General features: G+C 35.2%; 1 protein-coding gene across 2 annotated transcripts in view; it reads left to right on the top strand.

Annotated features, from left to right (window-relative positions):
• MTN1 (methylthioadenosine nucleosidase 1) overlaps positions 1 to 21,191 on the top strand; it is a 93,911-nt gene extending 72,720 nt beyond the window's left edge. The window contains exon 8 of one of the 2 annotated variants that reach the window (XM_089828783.1): positions 20,555 to 21,191. In XM_089828783.1, the coding sequence (XP_089684909.1) occupies positions 20,555 to 20,752 (198 nt within the window). In that variant the 3' untranslated portion in view covers positions 20,753 to 21,191. The remainder of the gene's footprint in view (positions 1 to 20,554) is intronic. The other variant, XM_089828784.1, reaches the window with a different exon arrangement.
• Positions 21,192 to 21,462: the final 271 nt, after the last annotated feature.

Below are 21,462 nucleotides of genomic sequence, written 5' to 3'. Positions count from 1 at the left end.
AAAGGTGTTTGCTCTGCGCATTGTGCAAGTTATAAGATACATTGATATACTTTCCTGGCCTTGGAGAGATTGATGAGGTCCTTGATAGCATGTCTGGATAGATGAATCAAACCTAAGTCACAAGATTCGGCGAATATCAAGCTTGATATTCAGATATTGCCGAATTTGAAACTTGCCTTAAAAATTTGTTAAAATCCGCCATTCATTCGACTGCCAAAAATCGACTTCGTCAAGTAAATTTAGAAATTGCCGGCAGAGTTTGTAGGCTTATGAAGTTGTGAGATCTATTTAGCAATTTTTACTATTTTGATAATTGATAAGATATATTACATACATCTAGAAAATAATTAAAATTGTATAAGGCGAATTTAATTCAAATTTTTTCCCGAATTTTTACTCTTTCCCGAACTTCATTCGAATTTTATAGTTGCCGAACTCAAATTCAAATTCGAACCTTGTGACTTAGAATCAAACCATTTATAGAAGGGATCCTAGTTGGAATTTTATGATTAGCATTGTAATGTCCCCTTCTCCTTAGTGACTACATGTAAGTTGATTAACCTATTTCACATCATGCTGATAGGCTAATTAGGAGATATAAGGGATGATATGCTGGTATAATATTTATTTCTATTGGTGGAGAAATAAAAAAGGGAGAATAATATTTTATCAGCTCTTATAGTATTATTTGGTGAGAAAAGGGTTACTATATGTTATAAAATAAAACTATAAAAGTAAAGTGACATAATTGATAAAAATCACAATAAAGTATCAAGTCATAAAGTGACTTTGTGAGGAGTAAATACAAATAAAGCAATTTTTAATTCCACATTGAGAGTGGAGGCTCACTGATGGTTTGGGAAGTCTTTATAAAGGAGTCTCTTCCTTCCCGAAGACTCATGCTTTGTTATCATTTGATAATTGGATTTCTCCAAATTTGTTGTGACATTCAGCCATTTGCAAGGACGAAAGCCCTTGGGAATTTGTAGGTTGTTTGGAAACCCAACGCTTTCTGTGAAATGGATTCATCCAGAATTCACTATTGAGCTTATTCACAGAGTTATTGGATCCCATAATGGATCTAATACACAGATTAGAGGTTGCATGAAGATGGGTTTAGAATATCTGACAATGTGTTGATTTAATACGAATCTCCCTACATTTTGGACAGTTAGGGATTAAGGAAGAATCATAGATTGCTAATCATATTTTCATAGTATACAATCATACCTTAGACTGCTACACTGGAAGTAGTCATTCACAGGTGCTGAAGGTATTGCAGAGGTTGCCAAGTCTTCATTCGAAAGCAGAGTTGTTTATGACTTCATCACCTCAGTTGCGGACAACTCCCTCTTATGTGCATCTGCATATGGTACCATTAAGAGCAAGTATGTAGCTTTGGTTGTACAAATCTCAGTGATCGATCATATGGGAATACATATGTGTATATATACATCAATATGTTATTCATACTGATAATTAATATATATATATATACCCCCATTGATTTGTATCCAATAGATATCACTGTCAATAAACTGATGATCACATTGATGATCATCTAAGATCATGGCTCAGTTGATATCAAAACATATTCTTATTTTTGATTGATCAAAATCGATCTGTAATATTACATTATCAGGCTGTGAGTGGATCGACCCTGTTATGGTCGTGAGTACATGTTTAGACTATGTGTTAAGTCTAACTAATAGTGATTGGGCCTGTTAATGAATCACCGAACAGGTGTGACTGTGAATGGTCATGTCTCCATTCAGAGACATGCCCATTCACCATCATCTTCCAATTATATTTATACTCGATCAGCCCCATATTGCCAATCATCAAAATCAATAAATGTAAGGCAAGTCAGTAATATTACAAGCATTCAAATTATAGATTACTTCATACATAACCAAGAAGCTTGAATACAGAATTGGAAGAAATTCTGATCAAATACATTTGAAGTTTTGAACCTGCAAGACAAATCAGATATTAGTCAATTCTAGCCTGTACAATCTGATATAAACTTAATAACTTTACACATAGGCACACAAGCAACCCGTATATGTGTGGATTCGGATCAGAGTTTGCAAATGACAATGTATTGCTTTTTCCTTAGATATAACAGTCTGATAACACTTCATCAGCTCTTATATTAAGTGTAATCAATTATGATTTATGCCTAATGGGTTATCATTCCTTTGAGGTTATATTGTCAAAGTTTAATGCAATTGTGGATTATCATTTTCTATACAATTCTATTGATTTTGGCAATGACCAAATCCCAAAATATATGCAGTAATGAGAAATTCAGAATACAGTAAGTTGTTTTCTGAGTGTTTGATGAAATGCCCAACATTTAAAAATTGAGAAAAAAAATTCAGATTTAGCACGGGTTCTTACAGTGGTATTAGAGCTTGGATCCTGCCATCCTTTGGGTTTATTTCAGCTTGCTCATGCAACCAAGTGTCAGAGAAAGGAGGTATTATCAGAGGGAATTGAAGAAAGTTTGGTAACCCCCTCAAGTGCCCGAGGGGAAGCAGTGCCTGGATTTGTTGGATATTAAAAAAGATTCATCATCTAATAGGGCAAGACAAGCTGAAGATATATGGGTGATAGAAGAGGAAACAATCCACCATGAGATGATTATAAGGAAGCTAGAGATATTATGAGAGATCTTCAGGCAGGGCAGAAACAAGTAGCCAAACAACAACTGATCATTGACATTCAAAAATTGAGCACAAAACCCAGGAGACAACACCATAATCAAGCAGATGATGACAGTAGGTTTGGTTCCACAAATGGAGACATGGTTCCTACATGCACTGCAGATGGATCATTGGCGCCAACTTTCCTAGCTGGGAAAGAAGAATAAGAGGTAGATAATGCTGATGAAGACATAACATTTCCGAATAATGTGATGACCATGCATGATGAGTGGAGTACTTTTCCACAACATGTTTGAGCAGATTTGACCTTCACTCAATAAATGGGACAACGAAGGGAAAGTAGAACATGACAAAAAATAAGGCCAAGGCAATGAAACAAAGACCTTAAGCAAGCTATCAACAATTTAACTCTTCCCACATTTGATGGAAATGGAAAGACAAGTGCAAGGGCATGGATTCGTAAACTAGACACCTTCTTGACTTTCAAACCAATGAAGGAAGTAGATGCAATCAAATTTGCAACCATGTATTTAGAAAGTATAGCTTATAATTGGTGGCACCATAGTTTAGTGACACATGACCATGGGTTGATGGGTTTTTATGAGGAGTTTCATACCAAGTTGATTGCACCATTTGACTGTACGGATGTGTGAGTATACTATAGAGAGCTGACACAATTGATGTAAGGTGGATCCTTGAATTCCTATATCGATGAATTTGAAATGATTGCTATTATGGTTCTGGATATGTCCGAGAAAAGGAATATTATGATGTTTTTGAAAGATTGAATGATAAAATAAAGAGAGCTGTTCAAGTGCTCAAGTCTAGTTCACTTCAAGATGCCATCAAACCACTAGTGGATCTTGATAACTCATCTACTTTATATAAACCACCTAAAAGGAATTTCAAAGGTCAGTCCAAGAACATGCCACCGAAGATGGATTTTGAGACATGGATTGAGTTGAAAAAGAATATATTATGTTTTATATGCAAAGAGCCTTGGATGGCCAAGCATACATCCCTTGGAAAGGGGAAAATACACTACATAGAGATCACTTCTGATGTCGAAGAGGAGCAGATTGAAGACAACAAATTAGAGTTCATTCATGTGATGAACATAATGAACAATGCTCGTTGAGAAGAGACGAGGACAAGGTAGTTGATCATGTTAATGTTGCTATTGCTACACTATCAGGAGCTCTCGAGTGTCATTATTTTGGCCAGGAGTACCAAAGGGGCAATGAGTGTTTGTTTGTTGGATATTGGTGCCATACACAACTTTATTGATGAGTGATCAATTGTGAAGCATGGATTACAGGTAGAGGAGTTCTCAAGCTTTGTTGTGAGAGTTGTAGGCAATGATATCTTCCCCTACATTAGGAGAGTTCCTCTACTTAGATTTAAGATGGGTGTTTGCCATAGTTACACCACCGAGGCTGAGGGGGGGTAGGTTTTTGGGTAGGGGGTATAGAGAGGCCTCAGTTTGGGGACAACGAGGGGATATCAAGGAAATGAGAGGGGGGTGTATATACTGAAACTTAAATACTTGAATATTGCATTGAACATTGAACATTAAATTAAAATATTAAATACTCAAATCAACAAATGGAAGGGTAATAACTTCTACTATATAAATATTAAATAAAAATACTCATAGATATCAAAAGTATGAGTATCTCATCATAAAGATGATTACATTGAGCAACACGATAGGATATTGAATACGATCAATAGAATATTAAAAAATGTTTTATCTTTTATAAACATACTTTATTTTTTTGGTTGTACAGGGGACACTCGGTCATACACTAGAGGGGTTGGGGGGGACACGTCTTTGTGTTACTATGGTGATTACACATTGATGATTTCTATGTGATCAAGCTAGAAGGGCTTGATGTGATACACACTAGACCACTACAAGATGTAGTTAGAGTTTATAGATGATGGAAGGTAGAGTTGGAGGCTTCATTAGATGGCAGGCCTAGAGTAGTGTCAACACACAGGATGGAGGCCATGATTAGACATGATGACATAACAGGGGCTGCCCAATGTTTTTTGTCTTGCAATTAATGGGAGATCAACAATATCGTGTGGATATTTAGACAATGCTAGACAAGCATGGTGGAGTTTTAGGAGACATTCCTCAAGTAGACTACCCAACCATGAATTTGAGCATGTTATAGATTTCAAGTGTGCGAATCCCATCATTAGTACATCTTATTGTCATCTAGGCATTTCATGGAAGAGATTGAAAGGACAACTAGTATTTGTGAATACTTGCATTTTGATCAATAGAAAATAAAGTTGAATGAATTGATTTCATTTCTTGCATTCAAGTTGTCATTTCTATACATTTCAAAAAATTGAAAAAAGCATATACTCCAAAAGTTTAAGAAAAAACACAAACTTTCAAAAACAAAATTACAATCCTACAACATAAATTGAAGAGTGTCAACAGGGCTTATTATAGGATTCCACCCTTACGTGAGGATTCTATCATTTTACATTAATAAACTTCACTCAATTTTCCCCAAACTCACCAACAAACTCTCAAAGTTTATCCTTTTATGCTTCATCTTCATCACACTTCTCCAAAAATGGTTGAATGGCCATTAGTTTGGGGTGGAATCCTTGGTTATAGGAGGATTTAATTCTTGGAAATTGTCGGATTTTGATATATTGCTTGGATTTTGGATTTGCAAAATTAACTCCCCATTTCAATGCTTAGCAACCCCAACTTAGGATCTCCTAATTTGGATGAATTCAAAAGAAGTTTGGCTACGAAGGACATCCTCCATCATTTTAAGCTAGGAAGCTGACATGAAGCTATTGTGGTCGCAACTGGTTTCCCTCTTGCTATATAGTGCCCAAATTTGAATGTGCAAAGTACTATAAATTTGGGCGAAGATCAATTTCCCTTGATAAGGTGGGAAATCTCACCTCAAAAGCAATTGCTGGAGTATTTGGGATTCCAAAGTATCATTCCATAACATACAAGACAAAGGAGAGGGATTTAAAGCTCTATGAATCTTGAGTAGATGGATGTGTAAAAGTCATCAATCACAAGTGGATGCAGAAGTCCAAGCTTCGTCATTCCAAGATGCCAAAGTAACTTGTTGAAATGGACTTAAATAGGAATATGTTGAGATGAACAAATTCTACAAGTTATTCTCTTGCTTGAGTAGTCTGTGTTAATCTCGAACTTGATAAGCAACTCAAAGTTTGCAAGATCAAATTTGAAACAAAATTATTAACTTTGAATGAAATAAACAGGTCAAAGTTTGCAAGATTGAGTTCAAATCCCTCTTGAATGAAAGCACAAAATTCACAATCAACTCAAGAAAATGTCGTCACATGATAGTTTGGATTGATACGAAGTCTCAATACAACCTGCCTCTTTTATTGAAAGCAATTTAATTTACATCTAAGTAAGCTCAAAGTCTTAGAGTGCATATACAAACCAATAGCATTTTATCACCTTGCCAAAAGATAAAAGTTACAATGAGGCTCCCTCCTATATATAGGTAAGGGGTTGAGAAAAAAAAGATGGGAGAAACTCAATAAACTTTGACCTATTCTATAACTAACTTTGACCAATTCAACTTGCAATTCCTAATGGGCATTGTAGTATGGTTGTGTGTTGTAATTTATACCGAGATCTTGATAGCTGTTGAGTTGTCTCCAGATCTCTAGTTGGTGATACTCTTTTTAGAAGCTTACTCTACAAGCATTTTGTAATCATGTTCATTTTAGAATAATATATTGGGCAGCTTTTGGAGTGTTGGTTTTTTCTCTCGAAAGTGGTTTCCCCTACGTTAGTCAAAGTGCTATAGTAAACATGTGCACTTCTAAAGATTTGACTTCAGAAGTATAACTTTGATCCTTCCAACTTCCACTTGAACTTAAACTTACTAACCTTGATTTCTACTCCTAACCATGAATGCAAGGAATTATGTATAACTTGGACTCTACTAAATGCAGCTTAATCAGGGACTCCACCAACCTAGTGCAAGCTTCTAAGTAACACACAAATGAATTTCAAGTCAATATATCCTCTTCAATCCCATCAAATGGATGCAAACTAAAGATTGAAAATCAATTGAAGTGAAGTGCTTTAATCACCAGCTAATCACTTAGGCACTCCCAACATCAACAAGAGGCTAGTGGCTCGGATTTGTTTGAGTCAAGCAAGCAAATATCTACAATTACTCCAACATGAAAATAAATCTACTCCAACAGGAAACCATTCAACACTTCAAAACAATATTAAGTAATTCACCATGAAAAACTAACAATGAAATTATCAATTACTTTGGTAGCAGCACAACAACAATTTGATCAAGTCTCTCCTTTAACTAACCTACTCTATGCCTATTACAATGAGTTACAAATGAGAAGGCTCTTGGCTTTTACAGTTGCTCAGTTATAGTGAAGGGCCAAGATTGCTTCAAGCTCAAGGGCCAAGATTAATATCTACTAACCCTATTTAGGTTAGCCATAATATCAATCAATTACGGGAAGGCACCATTTTGTGGGCCAATGAGAAAATTACAATGGTTTTAAAAACCAATGAGGAAATTGCACTCTTGGCATGATTGAATGTGCAACTGGAATTTTCTGTTTGGAGAAGACAACTAGGTGCCACCTCATAATCTTTATCCTATAGATCTATTTAATCTTTTGCTAAAGTGAAAATACCTCTTGATATGCAACCTTAGAACTTTGATTAACTCTTCCAAAACTATCAATCTCTTGTTAATGAATGTGATGGCACATTCCCAAATTGCTTCATCTTCTGAAATTTTCTCATTGCTTCGACTTGAGTTAGCATCTTGAAAAGTTGCAAACTTGATCTTTCTTGAAGTTCTTTATTTTTCATAGGGTGATGGAATCTTCCTATGGTTGGATCCACCTTGCTTTCTTGAAATCCACCTTGGTCTTGACTTGGGTTTGTATCTTGATATTCTGAAATAAAATCTCCCTCTTCCTTGAAGTCCCTCGAGCATAAGTTTAAAGTTCTTGAGCATTTCCTAGCTTTCTAACTTCTCCTTGAATTCTCACCTTGGAAACCAAAGGAGCAAAGCATTAAGTTCTCAAAATTTAGAAGCAACTATGAACGAAGTCTAAATCTCTTCAAAAAATTAAAAAAGCATTATCACCAAACAAGAAGCCCTAGATAGAGTTTCTCAAGCCCAAGTCTCTTACCACCCTCTAATCTTATATTTTCTTTGGAAGAAATCTGCTGTTTCTTTAAGAATCAATATAAATACAAAACTATAAAATTTGTATCCTAGAAAGAAATGAGAGTCACTTGTCTGCATCTTACATTCCAATATAGATGGGTTTCTATTATTGAATGAGACAATACAAGACCTATGTTAGGGCTCATCCTTGGTTAGGTTGTGTTAAAACAGAGGCATTGACACGTGGACAAAGAAAGTGATATCATCATGTCTAAGGTAGAGAGAAAACTTGTTTAAATTATAATGAACCCCATGTGGATACCATTGTGGGAGCGGATAGAGAAAAAGACATGTATTAATCCTAGTCAGACGGGATGCCATTTACACATGACCTCTTTGTTTCAGCATGGGCGACTCTTGAGTAGGAAGAAATAAAGAAGGGAAAGAGAGACATTCATACCTCTCAATTACGACATCCCACTTGACAGATATAAGGTGGAAACATTCCACGAGGGCAAGTTTATCTTTTTTTCTTTTCTTGGAATGGAAAGTATACTTTAGTGTCAGTGATGACTAAAAGGGAAGAACTAGTATTGAAAATTGCAAGGACCCCATCATATAAGGTAAGTACTCTATGTTATATTATTATTATGAAATATTAAAACTAACATAATTATCTATTAATATTGTTATATTAACATATTTTGCTATTATGGATGGTTAACATTCAAATATCTATGATCCATGGTGATATTGGAGAGTTATGTAGAACATTAATTAATTATAATAATGGAGTTAATGAATATACATTTTTTTTAAAGAATATTAATGTCTATTTGAATGAAAGATTAAATAAAAGGATATTGATGTGGAGATGAGTATTTATTATCCTTGCATTTTATTTATCTAATCATTGTAGTCTCTCGCTTACTTGTATAATTCTATATGAGCTATATGCCTTGATCTTTTCCTCTGAGAATGGTATTGTAGGAATTAAATAAAAAAGAGGGAGATTGAGATTCGGAGGGAGCCTAACATTTCATTAGAGGCAACCTTGGAAAAGTGGGAGCAAATATAGGATTGCAAGATGTGCATAATATGGGCTTAATCAAAAGATCAAACAAATATCTTTGCATGAACAAAGGAAATTTGAGTTGTTGTGAGACATTAATGAATCTTCTAAGAATTCATTTGAACTATCTATGAGTCTCTCTTTGATGAATGAAACTTGACATATGAGTTGTAGATTCATTCATGTGGCACAATTATACTCAATCAAGATATTGGCGTATTGTGGACGAGTTTGTGTTAGCTTCTACTATTAAGCTTAATGAATGTTTGGAGCTTCAATGGATGAAAAGAGCAAGTTGGAACTTAGAAAGAAGTTGTTAAATTTGATGTGATGTAAAAGGGCTCAATGATATAAGAGTGAGAATTTTACATTGTGGGGGGGAAATAGTAAGCAATGTTTCATTCCCACTTGAACCATCCTTAGAGAAGGAGATATTCAATGATCCTCACAGACAGATAAATACTTGTATCTTTTACATTTATCTATTCATTTATTTGTAATTTTATACATACTATAAGGGTTATTTGCTTTGATCTTTTCCTTTATGTTTGAGGATATTCGTATAGGAAAAAGAATGTTGGTACTTTACATATGTTGCCAAATATTGTGCAAACTTTGATAGTAGTTCCAAAGACCCTGATGATCAAGATGGATAAAGTATGGTTATCATCTTTGATGATTGAGATTATGAGATTCTTCTACATTAAGAGGGAGTGTGACACATCTTTAAAGACAATGCAGAAGCTTAGAAGATTGATACTCAAAGGATGTCTGGAAATACATGTGGGTGACAACATGATGTTGATGGGCCTACTCCTACATATACCATGAGGGAGTGATTAGTTCGACAAGCATCCTTGGGTAAAGAGAGTTTCTAAGGAAGTAACTAGAGGACTCGACTTCCCAGGATCGATGTTCATAGGAGAGATTTTGAAATACAATCCTTTGTGGATGATATCTTCTCTTTGAGGAGAAGTTCTAAGAGAAATTCTTTATAATGTGCTCTCCTCTATGAGAGAGAAGTATGAGGTGAAAAACCTTTGTACCACCCTTTGATTGGGTTCATGGTGGTTACTATTTCACACATGATATGTAATGAATGGTGACAATCTTTCATTGACATATATAAACAGAAGGTAACCATTATAAGATGATGATCTTATAAATGATAGACTTGTTATCATGGTTCTTTGGGCCGGATTTTGCCAGACACCATGACAACGAATAGACAAAAGGTAATCTTTGTAAGATAACGATCTTGCAGATGATAGGCTTGTTATTATGACAATTTTTGTTTTGGATACGCCGAAAGTCATTGATAACGAAAGCATTGTGATTACTCTACATATTGTTTCAGACAATTAGAAATCATAATATATGTTATGATAGTGTTCATAACATTGTGATTGTAGTTATTTGACAAGTCACTATTTCAGAGTGTTAAAGTCAGATAATATGTTGTGTATAGATATCCTTGATACGGATATCTCATAAAATGTTTTTGTCACTTATCCCTTGCTAAGAGGGAGTGTTGAAGTATAGCATCAGTCGAAGTGATATACTCATTACCTTGAGTAGTTGTATTCATGATTTATATGAACATTATTTTATGTCTTATATTATTGATAAGAATAATGTATATATAATATATATTATATATATTATACATTATATCTTATTATATAATAATATATTACATATATGGTTAATATATTAGTGTTACATATATACTTAAAGGTGAGTTATACATATAGTTAACTAAAGATGACTAACTATAGGGACATGTCTCTTGAAGAGACATGTCTCTTCTCATATTTATATGAGATTCAAATCTGCATTTTGAAATCATTAATCACATTGGCAATGTTACTACATTTGCAGAAACGATCCTAGAAAAAACAACAATTTAGATTGAAACTTTGATCCTTTTTAAGGTCTAATCACTATGTTTCAGGGTCTGATCTGATTCATTCTTACACCCTCATTCATCAAAATGTTGTCTTCAATCGATCTTACCATTGTTTAGAATCTCCAGTATGCATCAAGACGTTTTTCAATGCTCCTAGATTCATGGCGGAAGTTAGGTCATCATTGGGATTTGACTTGTGTTTGGAGGGCGAAAATTGAGTTTGGTTAGGGAATTCTCCCAAGGAGCCAACAGATTCCCTTAGTGGTTGGGATTTTTCCTAAGAGATAGGCGGATTCTGCCATGTCTCTGGGAATTTTCCTAAGAGATAGATAGATTTTGCCACATCCTTGGGATTTTTCCCAAACATTTAATCATTTTTTTTCCAAAATTTTGCTAATTTGACCCCTCTTCATCCCCAATTTCCACCAAGTCGTTGGGATTTTTCCAAGAGACGGGTGGATTGTGCCATGTTCTTGGGATAAACTTTAAACCTTGACCAATTTTCATCAAAAATCACCATTTTGCATTTTCCCTTCATTTTTCTCTTCAAATTGCACTTGAAACTCACCATCAAGTGGGGCAAAATTTTGGGGGTTATTGGGATTTTTCCGAAGACATGGTTGGATTTTGATCAGGTGTTGGGAATCTTGCTTGCAAGATAACTCCCCAATTAAACACTTAGGCATTTGTTCAACTCAAGAGGCTGGAGGAGCTCAAGATAAATACTATCAAGATGTTTGAGATAAGTTTTGTTGTCCTGCATTTTGTCACCACAAAATGTAGATAACAGTAAGAAATTTTTTCAATTCAGTTTCACATTTCTTTGAGTTAGTTCATTATTTAATTGGCTAGCATTGATTGACCAATCAACTCCAATTGATATAATGAATCCTTGAACTGCAGGCTTTCGTCAAGTCTTTTTAGTTTTTCTATTTGTTGAGTCAATGCTTTATTTTTGAAGCCTTCAATGTCCTTTTTTCTTATTTTTGAGTGTGTGTTTATTACCTTTTGGTCTTTTGGCTTTGCTCAAATCATTGCTTTCGGTTTTCCCTTCAATTCGATCTATCTTACGACTTAATTGGAATTAGTAATCAAAATATATGATTATTTTAGTGCCCAAAAAGTGGACTCGCTAGGTGCAATTGCATGATGTAAAAAGTCATGTTATATTATAATGTTGACATTCACTTTTTGAAAAATATAACTTAAAATCACTTTATGCGATGATTTTAAGTTACTTTATCATTTAAATTGATCACTTGAAGTAATTATAGAGCACTTTATGTTATATTTATAAGTTGTTGCTTTTTAATATTTCACTTAAGTGACTATATTAACTATATGGTGTGATTTATTTTTGAGTAACTTTATGTTTTATTTGAAACATTTAAGTTAAATATCACTTTTTAAAATTACATTTGCTCATAATATGTTAATTCTATTATACAAATGTTATTTTTGACCCAATTAAGTGATATTTCCTCAAAACTCAATTAAACATGTGCTCAGTTGATCACTTACGTTGTGCAAAACATGTCTTTCAACCCATTTGCATGTAAATATGCAAATGCCTCTAGAGACCATGTTTTTGAACTAAAGAAGACATTTTTAAAACACTTGTAAATACATGCATTTTAAAACATGCAACATGCCTTCTAGAGTGAGACTTGCATATTTGAGTCTTTATAAAATATGCAATCACCTACACTAAAAGGGTTATCATAACAAGTTTTTAAAATATGCATTGTTACTCCTAGAATCTGTTTTGCATGTTGAGGGAAAATGCATGTTTTTAAATATGCAATTGCACTCCTAGAGTGCGTTTTTTTAAAGAAGCCAATCAATGTTTTTAAAAATATGCAAATTCAATCTAGAGTGCGTTTTGCATCTCTTTTCATGCATTGGCAAAGAGAGAACCCGAATGTGAAGATTCAAGGGCAAAAAACTTCATGTTTTCCCTGTCCAAGAACTTAGATCTGCCCATGTAATGGCTTGAAAACACCAAGATCAAGGTTGTTTTTTGCATATTTATGCACTCCCATGCATTAGGCATTGAAATCCATGCAAGAAACAATGCATTTTGTGATATTTGGTTTTTGCAAAAAACGTCTTGTGTATTGAAGGAAAGAGACCATGTTTTTGGGGATTCTCATGCAAAACGTCCATTCATTGCACAATAATATCCATTACTTGCAAGTGTTGAGGAAGTCAAATAGTTGTTTGAGAATCCGCATTTGGAGGAGAATTTGTCTTCAAACCTATTAATCCTCCTTATTTGGCTCATTAATCTCCAAGTAAGTTGTAATGTCCCCGTTTTTGGCAAGGCCATGTAGTTGATGGAGTTAGGTCATCATAGCGATCCTTGTGAGTTGACAGGGTGTTTTGGGGGTCCCAGTAGTGGATTTACTATGTTTAGTAAGTCTATTTTTAGTAGTTGCTATTTTTGGTAGTGCAGTGAGTGGCTTTGGCAGTTGGTCGTCACCTGCCGTAAATAAGGTTAATAAATTGCATGCGCTCTTATTTATTCAATAATTATCCAGTTGCATTATTATAATGATATTTATATTATTATAATAATAACATTAAGAGATATTTCTAAAAAGTATGCTGAAAAGTGTCAAGTGTTGACTTCTTTTGGGAAACTTCCACAATTTCTGAACTAGAGTTTTTTAGGAAACTTTGGCCAACGAAAGATTATAAAAGAGAGCTCATTTCATTGGGGAAAGCACGCTTGAATATGTATTTTCTTTTGTTGCCTTTGTGGCTTTTCTAAGGTTCTGATTTTCAAATCCCTTGTTGAGGTATAAGGGTTTGATCTGAGGTTTTTGCTCCATTGCTGAAGTATACTGGAGATTGGTTTCTTGTGAATGATGAGATTTTCATGGTGGCTTCTTATTCTGTATTTCATGTGGCTGAGCAATTGTTGGTTGGGATAATTCAGTGTCTTCTCTTATTGTATTGACTATGGTTGAGAGGGCAATTCTATCTTGGAGAGTTTGGTAATTTATAGATCTGATTTTTGGTAATTTCTAATTTGGATTTCTCAAGGCTGGACGTTTGTGGTTTTGCTGGTAATAAAATCTTTATGTGATTGAGCGGGAATTGTCTAAAGCATAGTAAGTTAATGAATAAATTCAGAATTTGTTGTGAGCCATTTGTTGTTTTAGATTTAAATGTGCAAATTCACATGTTAGAATTATATACTAGTGTTTGATATTTATTTGAGCAATGTATATGGCTAAGGTTAGCTGAATTTGTGAATAATTTTTGCATTTTCCAATACTGTGTTTTGGAATTTTAAATACCATATATTCAATGATAATTGGGTTGTCTACCAAGTGATTGTTGAAATGTCAAATGTCTGAATAAGTGGTATTGCTAGAAGCATAACCAAATAGGGTTATTACATAAGTAGACAAGTTCAACCTTGCTTATTAATTCATGCCTATCTTGCTATTTTGTTGCATATTTTAGCTTGATGCTATACACTTGTTCATAGATATGCCATGAAAAGTGCATTTTGCCTTTAAATATGATGAAAACTCTCATTTTCACATATTTGGATTTTCCCCAAACTCCAAAATTCGAATTTGCACTTGAAAGCAATATGTTTTTTGACATGTTTGAATCTAAGACCAATGGCTTGTGTTTGTTTTGTGCTTGTTTTCATTGTTTGTTTGCTTTCTTTCTCATTTTTCTTCTTTTGGAAGAAGTTGCAAGTTCATTCCCAAAAATGTAAGTGCATTTCACTGCACTCCATCTTCTACTATTTCATGCAAGTGCATCTTTTCATTCCACATTCATCATTACATGCCATAGTATTTTTCATCTCAGACATTGCAGAGACTAAGATCCAGACCCTGCAGATCGAGATTGAAGGCCCACAACAAGAAAGGAAGGGGAGGGAGGGACAAAACATTGGGGGAAAGAAGCATCCTTTAAGAAACATAAGAGAGCGAGTATCCTTTAAGTGAGCAACAGAAGAGAGCGAGATTTCTCTAAGTGAGCAATAGAAGAGAGTGAGCATCCTTTAAGTAAGTGAGCAATAGAAGAGAGCGAGCATCCTTTCCCGTTCACCCTTGATAAATAATAGGGTCTCGGAACCAGCAGAAAGAGCAGCAGCTCCGGGCATGTAGAGCGATGTATTCCGTGGTGGGGATTCGATCCCACTTTTCTTTAGACTCGTAACAACCAAAACTATTAGATTAGTAACAATGAAAACCAATGGTTTAGCCTTAGTGGGTGTTGATTGGATGGATGGCCCTCAATTGCCACTATTTATGCTCATTCTTCATTCTCACTTACACGCATTTCCATCCTTCGAACTCAATCGCATGTCACAATTACATGTAAATCACTTTACATGTAATTGCAACTTGAGAACCTATTTTTGACTAAAGGTCACTCAAAGTCAAAAGTCATCATTTGCATGCATTCCCATGTACCCAACCTTCATTCCTCAAAGCATTTACATAAAACCCATCATTGCCCACATGTAATCCATTCTTCTAAGTTCGACTTTGGCCCTTTCACCCAAATACATATGCTTTCCGATTCATTTCCAGCCATCATATGTGTTTCACAAGTATCTAATCCATACTTCTAGCACTCATATCTCACAAATTCGTCATTGTAACTTAAATGCCAAAGTTTTCATGGATCCAGTTTCATTGAAAGATGTTTTTGTTTGCAAAGAACAATGACATCCTGTCAAGATGTGCTTTAATTCTCAAGAAGCAATTATTCATGTGGTCTCCACTTGCCCAATGGTGGCTTTGGAACATGAGTTCCTATGAGAATGCGCCAAGCTTGCACTTTGCTTCAAAAAAAAACAGAGTTAAAGGTGTTGATAGAAAGTTGTTTCGAGTTTACGTCCTGACAACCATTGAGAATTCATCTACAAAGGAGAATTCATGACAACTTGAACGAGGAAAAACTGATCACATCAAGATTCCAATTGACAACGGATAATTCATTAGATCAGAGGCTATCAAAAGATACAACACCATGATTATCAAGGTGAATGTAGTGGCACGAAATACAGGAACTCTTGATCCTGTGATCATCTGGGATAGCATCGCCAAGTACAAGGCCCTTCAGAACAATCCTTAGGATTGTTTTGATTCTCTTTCATCTTCTTTCTTCTCTATTTCATCTTTGTAGGTTGAAGAGGATGTATTGCATGAAGTTGTGTGATTGCATGTAATACAATTTGCATGTCCTCATGGTATGTAATCCAATTATTTATCTTGTTAGTTAGACTGGGTCAAAGTTGGTTGAGTTGTTCCCATTTTTTCCTCCATCTTTTTCTCAACTCTTTGGCCTATATAAAAGAGTCCCCCCTCATTGTAAAAATTATCTTTTGTTGTATGCAAGAAAGCTTTGCCAAACTTGTGCAAGTATAACTTTGACTGTGTAGTACGAATTTGGGAGAAAAGTGAATAAAAGAAGTAATTGGATTCAAAGCTTTGACTGGAAGCAATTGCGATAGAGTAAATTAGAAGCTTTGATTGTAATTTGTTCCTATTGTTTTTGATTCATGTTATTATTGTGTGTTAAAAAATAGAGCATAGTGAGTTAAGAAGCAATCAGAGCTGAAGCTTTGATTGGGAGTGATTGTGGTGATACATAGACTAGAAGTTTTGACTGTAGCTTGTATTACCATCTCAAATTCACGAAAAATAGAATAGAGATCATCTACTTTTACAAGTCTTTGCGCCCCAATGGTAGTGATTTTTTTTTATAAATTAGACAAACAAGACTTAGAGCCAAACCAATACACTTTCAATCAGCCTTTGAGTTGGTGTTGGTTTATCGGTATCACCGTTTCCAACTACTAGATAGAAGTGTAAGAGATTTCATTTTGCCCATTACTCGCTCCATGCATAAGTGGATTCTTTTCTGGAAGTTAAGAGAAGAAGAATATTGGTAATACTCTTACGAATCTCTCAACTTCTTACTTACATTGAGTTGATCCAAGGAACGGTGAGAAGGGGGAGCCTTCCCTTTAATGTAGGAGAGACTCTATCTCATATGTTGTAGCTGGTCATCCTATTTTGTGACTTGATTTTCACAAAATTGTTGGTTGCAAAATATCCATCGAAGAAACTTTTGCTTTGTAGTAGTTATAATAAGGATTCTAGATTTTGGGGGTTTTCAAAAAATTTCAGACTTAGCCAAATTCAGGATTTAGCTTCCCTTCAACAATGTTACCTCCCACAACCTTTCTTGGCTTTCTAAGGTCAAATTGAGGCTGGAACAAGGATTTTCCAATGAATCTAACTTGTGTCCATCTCCTTGACTAGCTTAGCCCAACTTTTGTGCATATCCCTAATTGTCTTGACTTCCCAGTAGGCCAAACTTGCTCAAAACTACATCCTTGACTTGGAGACTTGAAAATTGTTACCACCTAAGACAACTACTGCTATAGTTGAAGAGGCTGTTTCCCATTTGCAATGGGACGATGGCGTGAAAATCTCACAACACATCCCCATCATAGATTGAAGACATGAGCAAGGTGCCTTGCCGTAGTGCAATTGGAAGTTTGATATATTCTATGGTCTACACAAGACTAGACATTACCCAAGCAGCGGGAGTTCATTTTTGGATATGTCTATTCCTGGTAGAGGTCATTAGTATGTAGTTAAAAGAGGTTAGGTATTTGTTTGGTACTTCAAAGTATTCCTTATGTTATCATGATAATTTAATAGGAAATGAGCTTTCTGTTGATGTTCACGGTTATATGGACTTTGATTAAGTGATATTGATAGAAAACAATCCATTAATGCTTATATGTTTACTTATTTGGTGTGCAATCACTTTGACTAGTGATAATTGTTCGTTGTTTTGTCCACTACTAAAAGTGAGTATATGTCACCTGCTCATGCTTATTGGAATAAAACAAACTGCCGTGACAGTTTATCATGGAAGTGTAATCTGCCTTGTTAAGAATGTAACATTTCATATCAAGACCAGGCACATTGATGTACAATATCATTTTGTAAGAGATATGGTCAAGGATGGTCGTGTAAAGTTGGTTAAGGTTAATACCTTGATGAGTGTTGTAGATTCTTTATCTTAAGCCTCTGAGTGCAAAGAAGTTCAGTTTGTGTTCGGAGTCTAACAAGCCTCTCGATCCCTAGCAATTAAATCATGCCGTTGATCCCCCTGTTACTCTTGCAAGGTGTTGGACAAGTGGGAGAATGTTAGAAAAATGGTGTCTCAACCTTGCAATTAAAAGGTCATTGCTGATAGGTGGGTTTGGGGGTTGCAGGGGAGTTGTGGGAGGGGGTTGTACACTAATGGTTGATCAGTTATAAATGGAGCTGAAGCTTAGCTGAGCTTGATCTAGTGGAATTTACTTGGCACTGATGATTGATTTAGGCTTCTGATGGAAATTTTCCTAAGAAGCCGGGTTTGTTCCCTGTTGCTCGGATTCGGGTCCGGGTCCACGTGGGTCTGGTTTCGTGTTTGGATTTGTTGCGGGTTCAGGTGGGGTCCTTAGTTTGGACTGTGGGTTTGCCTGTGTCCTTGTTGGAGCAAACCCATGGCGAACCCAGGGCAATAGGGTCCAAAATGTGATAAAAAACAACTTTAAAGAGTATTTTTTTTTTTTTTTTTGTGTAACTCTAAAAGGAACCTAATAAAAAATATTTCACTCATCTAATCTCTTATGTTGAGGAGGATGATGATATAGCAGCATATGGGACTATTGGAACCAGTTTGGGTTCCAATGATGAGGATCTAGATATAGTTGCAGTTGGGGATGAAGCCATTGATCCCTCATTTTATGATGATCCATTTGACCCTTGAAGGGCATTTGATACTATGATCATTGATGAACTACTAAACACTTGTCATCTATCATTATGTTTCGAACTTTATTATTTGATGAACTAGTCTATGTTTTGCAATTTAGTAATTCAATGTATGATTTTCTTTACAATCATGAAGATATATTAATGAACAAGTATTTTATGTTTATCGTTGACATTTGGCATTGATCAATGATCAAGCAACAGTTATTCATACTGTGAAATGACTTTGTTTTGCAACTGTGCATAACTTATGTTTATCGTTGACATTTGACATTGATCAATGATCAAGCAAGAGTTATTCATACTGTGAAATGACTTTGTTTTGCAACTGTGCATATTTCTCTTGTGTGTGTGTGTGCTCACAAACCCACCCACGAACCCAATGGGATTTTTTTTTTACCCGAACCTCGAATCGGAATCCATCCCCGAACCCAAATCAGCAACTTAGCAATTACCATACAAAGTCTGGGGGATTTTAATTGCAGAAACATTACAATGTCTGGGGGATTTTGATTGTGGAAACGTTACATGTGAGATGGTTTATGGTTTAACATTGATTAGCTCACATGACAATGTTTTAAGCATTAGGTTTAGCCACCTGCTACTCTTTATCCCCTAGCACCTTTCCTTTTTATTTGTTATGGTGCAGATGACATCATTGCCTATAGTTGACACGGTCCATAGTTCTGAATTGATTGCCTTCATTCAACAGGTGTTTAAGCATTAAGTTTAGCTGCCTGTTACCTTTTATTGCCTACCATTTCACCTTATTCTTTGTGGTGTGGCATACAATCTCAATACCTTAGTGATGTGTCTTGATGAGCAAGACATGGTTTGTGTTGTGTGTCTGGCATAGCAATGATTTATCAGGAAGGTTTTGATATAGGCATATTCTGCGCACTGATCAAATCTGATCCCTCAAGCCTGTTTTTTACAGGTGATCCCACAAGCCTGCTTTTACAGCTGCAGCAATCTATGCTGCTTCCTTATTTATGTTTCTGAATTTCTAGATTTGTCCCACTCTTCAATATTTCTGCAAAAATATTCTGTGGCCAGTAACACTTCTACTTCCTACAAATGACTCTATCAGAACTCAGTCCACCCCGCAGTGCTTTACTTCATCTTACTCATCCTTTCCGTCAATCCTAATTGAGAATGATGAATCAGAAGGATTTTCCAAAATTCATCTCTGCATATGGTAGCACCAAGTACTACTCGTTGCCATCCTTTTTTGTGTTGTTTTTAGAATTCACGATGACTGTTAGTGATGTCCGAGTCAAGAAAGACTTGCACCTTCACTTCCTTGCAAATCTCTTGTGAAGCAGTTACTCTCAGTGTGAGATTGCCTGAAAGATATATCACCTTAATTTTATGCAGAAAACACACAGGAAACAACAATTTAAGCTGCTACTGATCCTAGGCATTTGCTACAGAAGTTACTGTGACTTACTGCCTTGAAAATTTCCATTTTTTGCTGTCTCTATGATATGTTTGGGGTACCCTTGCACTCAGAGATTTTCTAAATTATGTCTCTGTTCAATATGAAGGATTTCATGAATGGTTCTAATACATCAACTTATGATACTATTAACACTTATGCATTCATTCTTTTATCTAGATGTGTTACAAATCGATGTAGTAAGTTAGTAACTGTTATGCTGTATTGCATGAGGGACAAGAACACTGGCACATTTGTTACAATTCGATGGCTTTTTTAGCATTTCAATGTACATTAAATGAAGCTTAAGAAATGAAATGTGTTACTAACAGATGCCATTCTATTTGGTAAAGTTTGGCATGTTATCGAAATTTTCCAGTAGTAGCTGTTTTTTCAAGCATAGTTGGATTTCATTTCATCACTTTCCAATATCATCCAATAAAATGCATGCAATGCTGTGAACCAGGGTGCTGCCATTGCATATGTCACAGATCTTTTTTCTGTTCCTACTATATATATCAAAGCTATAACAGATGTTGTTGATGGAGAGAAACCAACTGCAGAAGAGTTTCTGGAGAATCTCTCTACTGTAGCACTGGCAATGGAGGGAGCAGTTACTCAAGTTGTAGACTTTATAAATGGCAAGAGGCTTTCAGATCTGTAAGCTGTCTTCAAGATCTTTATAGATTAAAGAAGGGTGTTATGGTTATTATTCACTTCAATTTTTATCCATAGTTATTCTTGCTGAGAAAGTGTAAATTAATATAGTTTGCATAATGGATCTATATTTAGCAATTTATCCAAAATTTGCACTGGTAGTTTTCTCCTAAAGTGGATGCCTACTAAACAAAAGAATGCATATATGAGACTAGTTGCTTTGGCAATGCTTATTTTTCCAATTCCATGTGAGGACGGGTCACGGATCTTATGCATTTACATTGTTTCCCAACTTTCCATGCATATTTAATGTGGATGCATTGGATATTCTTTGTATACAAAGGTAGCAGAAGAAATTTGTAATTTCTATGTATATTTTAGTATACTTTACCTTTCTACTTATTAAAAGAAAGACACCAATACAATTAATTTTCTGATCCTGTTCATTATTGAATTTCTATTTCAATGTCTGGAAGAATAGTTATGATGACGCTCTCTTTATATAAAGTATTTCAGCATTCAATAATAATGGGTTATAGCTTTAGAGACATCCATAGCAAGTTTGTGGGTTTACGTTCTTTAGATCTGTTTTGATCTTTGTGATGAAAAATCTCCCTTGGGCAGCAAAATATTATAACAAATTTTCCTTAGTAGTTGATAGCAAATCACTTGTGCTTATATTTTGGTCCAAACACGGAAGAATTTTCAATCAATCTT

The sequence above is a fragment of the Cupressus sempervirens genome, chromosome 5 (genome assembly GCF_028749045.1).
Source record: "Cupressus sempervirens isolate cs-2001-9-10 chromosome 5, ASM2874904v1, whole genome shotgun sequence".
Taxonomy (NCBI): Eukaryota; Viridiplantae; Streptophyta; class Pinopsida; order Cupressales; family Cupressaceae; genus Cupressus; species Cupressus sempervirens.
This window is presented reverse-complemented; position numbering and strand designations above follow the sequence as displayed.